General features: G+C 48.9%; 1 protein-coding gene across 1 annotated transcript in view; it reads left to right on the forward strand.

Moving 5' to 3' along the window:
* The first annotated feature begins 4,346 nt into the window (after positions 1–4,346).
* SLC39A4 (solute carrier family 39 member 4) overlaps positions 4,347–6,952 on the forward strand; it is a 26,275-nt gene continuing 23,669 nt past the window's right edge. Inside the window, exon 1 of the mRNA XM_087706604.1 lies at positions 4,347–4,773. Within this exon, the coding sequence (XP_087562730.1) occupies positions 4,570–4,773 (204 nt within the window). The 5' untranslated portion in view covers positions 4,347–4,569. The remainder of the gene's footprint in view (positions 4,774–6,952) is intronic.

Genomic DNA, 6,952 nt, shown 5'->3' on the forward strand with positions numbered 1-6,952 from the left:
AAATGCAAATACATTTGCTATTAAACGGTTGCTTTATTGGAAAAACGACAGCCTAGAGATGCCTCCAGGGAGGGTATAAGGCAGGAGAGCTTCCGAAAATCTCCAATGCAGGCAGTCCTCGACTTACAGCCGTTCGTTTAGTGACCGTTCCACGCCGTCGTCGTTAAGTGAATCGCTTCCGGTGTCAGTCACAAGTTAATCAGACGGTTGTTAAGTGAATCCAGCTTCCTCATCGACTTTGCTTGTCAGAGGCTTGAAAAAGGGGATCACGTGACCTCTGAGACACTGCGGCCGTCATAAGTGTGAGTCCCTTGCCAAGCGCCTGAATTGGGATCAAGCGACCGCGGGGATGCCGCAACGGCCGTAAGTGTGAAAACTGAATCATAAGTCGCTTTCTTCCGTGCTGTTGTAACTTCGGTCACTAAACGAATGGCCATAAGTCGAGGACTACCTGGATTCAAGGAACAAAAATAAGTTACAAAACTGTTAGAATATTCATGACTGGGAGAGACATGGTAACGAGGTCAGCCAATGAACAGGCACAGCAACTAAGTCAGCCAATGGGAGCTTAAACAGATCCGAGTCTGGGCTGAGAATTGAAACTGAAACTATTCTGTCTGATCTGAACTGTGATATGAAACTGTTCTCTCCTGCTCGAGTTCCGCTTGTAACTTCTACCACGTTGGAAGACTCTACTAGTGGTATTGTACATTTATTCATCTGTTATTATGTATGTAACGAAGTTAATGAATCCAGCTGAATCAGTTCTCTGTGTGTGCTTTCTGGATTTGATTTTTGTGCAACAAACTCTGATGAAAACTAGAGTGGATTCGAATGGCTTTCTTGGGCCATTTCGGGCAGAATCTGGAATGTGGGGGTGGCATCTTATGAATTCTACTTTTTTTTAGGGGGGCACATTGGCATCTCATTAAATAACACACACACACACCAGAGAATAAAGGATCCTACTTTTTTAAAAACAGATTTCCAAAAGCCCAGCCAGTACTTGCTGAGAGAGAGAGCACCGAAGGATGCTGTTTGGGCTGGGGACGATGGGATTTTAGTCCAATTTCCAGGAAGGGAAAGGCTGACTTTATTCTTGGCAAGCTCAATCAATCAATCAACCATTCAATCAATCAGACCAGAGCTGGAAGGGACCTTAGAGGTCTTCTAGTCCAACCCCCTGCTCAGAGGTGGGTTCCTACCAATTCGCACCTATTCGGTAGAACCGGTTCGTCAAATCTACCGAACCGGTTAGAAAAGGTTCCACCAGTGGACCCGGAAAGCAGGCCACACCTACAGAAGAGTTTCCAAAAAATTTTGAAACCCACCACAGCTACACACACACACACACACACAGACTGACAGAGAGAGAGAGAGAGAGAGAGAAAGAGAAAGGAAGGAAGAAATAAAAAAAGAAAAAAGAAAGAAAAAGAGTGGGAGAGAGATGAAAGAGAAAAAGAAAAAAGGGACAGAGAGACAAAAGGAAAGAGAGAGAGAGAGAGAGAGAGAGAACACATGGCCGGCAAGCCACTCCCACAAAGGAGGCCACACCCACAGAGTAGGTTCCAAAATTGGAAAGTCACAGACAGCCAATTAAAATCCAGCCACTCAGGATCTCCTGCATCAACCAATGAACATGGCTTGTCTTCCTTAAGCCAAGCACAAACCGGTGTTTGGATTCCCAAGTTCTCCTGCTCGTCCTCCACTTATGACTGCAATTCAGGCCAGAGTTTCCATCACTAAACGAGGCAATTGTTAAGTGAGTCACTCACACCCGAGTTTGCCATGGTTTGTTAAGTGGATCACATGGTTGTGGTTAAGCAAACCCCTTTGCTTGTTAAGTGAGTGTTTAGTCGTTAAGTGAATCCGATTCCGGCCCCTCCCCCCATTGACTTTGCTTATTGGGAGCCATCGGGGGAAGGTCACCAACGAGGATCTCGTGACTGCGACCGTCGTAAAGCCCCCGAACCTTGATCGTGTGTGCCCGGGGACCACTGCAAGGGTCATAAGTGCGAGGACGGGTGATTAGTGGGGTTTTCCCCCAGTGCCATTGTAGCTTCGGCCACTAAATGAATGGTTTATAAGTCGAGGACCGCCTGTCTATGGACTCCAGAGCCCACCAGCCTGCCCCCTCCTCCACCCCATCCCCCCCCCCCCCGCCAAGAAAGGTATGCGGGTGATTCACCAGGGATCCAGTTTCACACCCAGGAGCCCAAAGAAAATCTTGTGTCATCCTGTGGTTGAAACGGAAAGCAGCCACCGGCTGAGTCAAACCCTCCCTCTCCCTCTCCCTCTGGGGAAGCCCAGGGGGGGGGGAATCCACGGGAACCCAATGGCCGGTTCTGAGGACATTCTCCCCCAAGTCAGAGATGGGTCTGGTGGGGCATCAAAGCTTCAGTCCTCATTTAACAACCGTTTGAAGTCACGATGGCACTGAAGAAAGGGACTTCTTCTTCTTCCTCCTCCTTCTCTTCCTCCTCCTCCTCCTCCTCCTCCTCCTCCTCCTCCTCCTCCTTCTTCTTCTTCCTCCTCCTCCTCATTATTCCTATTCTTAAAAAATTTATATTGCTGCCTATTCACACATGGCGACTCAAGGCGACTTACAGGGATATAAAAACATTATATATATATAAAAATAAAAGAAAATAATGAAATAATAAATCAATACAATAATATAATAGCCCCCACCCCACTCGTCAATGCACTTTTCCTGGCCAGCTCTTTTGCAAACGAAAAGCCAATCCTGCCTCAGTGTCTCTATAGGACAGTGTTTCTCAACCTTGGCCACTTGAAGATGTCCGGACTTCAACTCCCAGAATTCCCCAGCCAGCATTCGCTGGCTGGGGAATTCTGGGAGTTGAAGTCCGGACATCTTCAAGTGGCCAAGGTTGAGAAACACTGCTATAGGACTTTCGCCATCCGGTTGTCCCAAAGGGACTTTCCTCCCCCCCCCCCCCAAAAAAGGCTACTGGACTTTTGGGGTTTTTTTTTTCTTTGAAAAGATTTCGCTTCTCCTCCAAGAAGCTTCTCCAGAACGGAGGAAGCTTTTTGGAGGAGAAGTAAAATGTTTTCAAAGGGGGGGGGGAGAAAGTCCGGTTGGCTGGGCACCCCCACATTTTGGGTGAATAAGTCTCCAAATCCTGGTCTCCTTTGTGGTTCTCTTCTGAGCATCAAAACATCCTCCTCCGTCTCCAAGATGCCCGTGGTGGGAAGGACAAGGGCTCTTCAAACATGGGCAGAGGCTATGCCTTCTCTGCCCCTCAGCTCAAGAGGAGGGGAGGATCAGCAATAACTGAATAACAGAATGATAGGGCTGGAAGGGACCTCGGAGGTCTTCTAGTCCAGCCCCCTCCTAAAAGCAGGAGACAGAATCATAGAATGACAGGGTTGGAAGGGACCTTAGAGGTCTTCTAGTCCAGCCCCCTCCTAAAAAGAGGAGACCCTTACAGAATCATAGAATAACAGGGTTGGAAAGGACCTTAGAGGTCTTCTAGTCCAGCCCCCTCCCAAAAGCAGGAGACCCTTACAGAATCATAGAATGACAGGGCTGGAAGGGACCTTAGAGGTCTTCTAGTCCAACCCCCTCCTAAAAGCAGGAGACAGAATCATAGAATAACAGGGTTAGAAGGGACCTTAGAGGTCTTCTAGTCCAGCCCCCTCCTAAAAGCAGGAGACCCTTACAGAATCATAGAATAACAGGGCTGGAAGGGACCTTAGAGGTCTTCTAGTCCAGCCCCCTCCTAAAAGCAGGAGACAAAATAACAGAATGACAGGTTTGGAAGGGACCTTGGAGGTCTTCTAGTCCAGCCCCCTCCTAAAAGGAGGAGACCCTTACAGAATCATAGAATGACAGGGCTGGAAGGGACCTTAGAGGTCTTCTAATCCAGCCCCCTCCTAAAAGCAGGAGACAGAATAACAGAATGACAGGTCTGGAAGGGACCTTGGAGGTCTTCTAGTCCTACCCCCTGCTCAGGCAGGAAGCCCTAGACCGTTTCACTTCAATGGCTCCCCAATCTCTTCTTCAAAACTTCCGATGTTGGAAGCCAGGGTGAGGCCAGTCCCCCAGCTGCTTCCCACCCACAACTGACCCCCGAATTTTGCCAATCCTTTTAATGACCCAACAGTTCTTCTAAAGACCCCCGTCCCCAAAAGCGCAGGGGTGACTCAGCCCGACTTGCCAAGGGATTTCCCTGCCCGCCCACAGCAAGCGGGGTTAGGTAAGAGCCCGGCACCCCTTGCCCGTCCCCCCCTCCCCTCCCCACGGGATGAGCTCACAGGGTTAGGCAAGAGCCCGGGCGCCTTCCCTTCCTCCCGGCTGCCCAGCCTCCTTGCTCCTGGCCCTCCTGGCCCCACCTCGCCTGCTCCCCCCCCTGGCCAGGACCTGCCCTCCAATCTGGGCTGGAGAACCTGCGGAGCCAGACAGGTTTTGTGGAATGGTTAACCTGGGGCAATCCCATCCTGAGCCAATCACCTGAGCCGCAGACTTCAGCGCTCGGGCACCTGCTCCAAACTTCCCTGGGCGAAGGAGAACACCCCTGGCAGCAAACCGAGCCTTCCTGCCCAGCCATGCGCCTCATCCTCGGGAGCCTGATGATGCTCCACTGCCTGCTGGGGGCTGCCGTGCCAGGACCCCCCCAGGAACCAGCGCTGCAGGAACTCTGGACTCTCCTGTCCGGCAGCCGCGAGGGCGTTCTGCCCCGTCGCTCCGTGGATGCCCTGTTAAATATCGCAAGGTCCCGGGTGCAGTGCTCCGCGGTGCCGTGTGAAAAGGTAGAGTGGGGGTAGCAGGCGGGCGGGGTCTCCCTGGCAGCTGGAAAACCCTGGGTCAAACTCCAGCGTGGGTGCAAAGGGCTGGGGCGCCAGGCGGGAAGGCTGACGGCAGCCGCGGCAGCCGCTGCAGGAGGGGGAGGAAGAGGGTGAAGGAGAAGAGAAGCGGGGAGGGGGACTTTGGCATGGCTTTGCTGACCCCGACAGCCCCCCACCCCCAATTTCTTAGCTTCTCCAGCCCAGGCGAGCCCAGGCGAGCCACTGCCCTGGGCAACCTGTCTTCAGACCGCTCCATCTGCTTGGCCGTTCCAAAAGAATACAGAATGACAGAGTCGGAAGGGACCTGGGAGGTCTTCTAGTCCAACCCCCTGTTCGGGCAGGAAAACCCTATATCACTTCAGACGAACCACTGTCCGATTTCTTCTTTAAAACCTCCAGTATTGGAGCACCCACAACTTCTGGTGGCAACTTCTGTTCCACTGGTTCGTTGTTCTCACATTCAGGATATTTCTCCTTTTAAGTTGCTTCTCTCCTTGATTAGTTTCCATCCGTTGTTTCTTGTCTCGCCTTCTGATGCTTTGGAAAATAGGCTGACCCCCTCCTCTTTCTGGCAGCCCCTCAAATAGTGGAAGGCTGCTATCAGGTCACCCCTAGTCCTGATTTTCATTAAACTAGACATACCCAATTTCTGCAATCATTCTTAACAGAATAACAAGAGCTGGAAGGGACCTTGGAGGTCTTCTAGTCCAACCCCCTGTAGAAAACCTTATATCATTCCAGACAAATGGTTGTCCAACCTCTTCTTAAAAACTTCCAGTGTTGGAGCATTCACAACTTCTGGTGGCAAGCTGTTCCCCTGGTTAATTGTTCTCACCGCCAGGAAATTCCTGCTTATGAAAGACCCTATATATATATATATATATATATATATACATATAGAATGAGCGTTCTCTTAATCTGCGACAGCCCCAAATTTGGGGGACTCTGTTCACCCCTATCCGGGGTTACTAAATAGAGTTCACAGGCAGAAGCACCGAGATGGAGGAAGCTGCAACGCGCAGAAACTTCTGCTTTTGAACGTTTTCGGGGCTTTTTGGAAATGAGTTAGTCGGAAAAACTGAGACCGGATAAGGCAGGGTGGGGGCTGCGGGGTTAGCAGGCAGACCACAGGAGGAAGTTTCACTTGGATGAAAGAAATGGGTTGGGGGTTGAAATTAAGAGAGGGCAGCCTGGGGAGGGAGGGTCTCCGTGTCTGTCTGTCTGTCTGTCTGTCTGTCTGCCTCTCTCTCTCTCTCTCTCTCTCTCTCTCTCGTTTATATAATATAAAATACAAAAATAGAAAGGAAAAAAGTAGGAAAAATAAGGAGGGAAAAGTGGAGAAAAGAATAGGGAAAAAAGAAAAAAATAGCTTTGAATTCCGACTCCTTTTGGTGCAGTAGAATAAGATAATTGCATCAAACCTCAACTTTTTACTTTTACATATATTATGCATAGATAGGTAGGTAGGTAGGTATAGGTATAGGTGTAGGTGTAGGTACAGATAGGTATAGATATATAACGTATACGTATACACCAGCCATTCTTATAATAATAATAGCAATAGCAATAGCAGTTAGACATATACCGCTTCGTAGGGCTTTCAGCCCTCTCTAAGCGGTTTACAGAGTCAGCGTATCGCCCCCCACAGTCTGGGTCCTCATTTTACCCACCTCAGAAGGATGGAAGGCTGAGTCAACCCTGAGCCGGTGAGATTAGAACCACCGAACTGCAGATAACAGTCAGCTGAAGTGGCCTGCAGTGCTGCACCCTAACCACTGCACCACCTCGGCTATAAACCTCATGGGTAAACCCCAAAATCAAACTTTCATTTTCCCCCTCCACCTTAAGCATAAAGTCCAGAAGTGGTTTCCAGGTAGAAATAAAAGTAATTATGGTTTTTTTTTTCCTGTAACCAAAGCGGAGGGGAAATTAAGATATATTGTATATAAAATAGTACAGAATAATAGTTATAAGAGGAATATATGTACACAAATAGATATAAGATGCATTGCATAGAAATTAGCACATTGAAAGAGATATCTATATCTATATCTATATCTATATCTATATCTATATCTATATCTATATCTATATCTATATCTATATCTATATCTATATCTATATCTATATCTATATCTATATC

Source organism: Thamnophis sirtalis, unplaced genomic scaffold (assembly GCF_051295495.1).
Source record: "Thamnophis sirtalis isolate CommonGarterSnake01/CBP01778 unplaced genomic scaffold, rThaSir2_p1.2 scaffold_2, whole genome shotgun sequence".
Classification (NCBI taxonomy): Eukaryota; Metazoa; Chordata; class Lepidosauria; order Squamata; family Natricidae; genus Thamnophis; species Thamnophis sirtalis.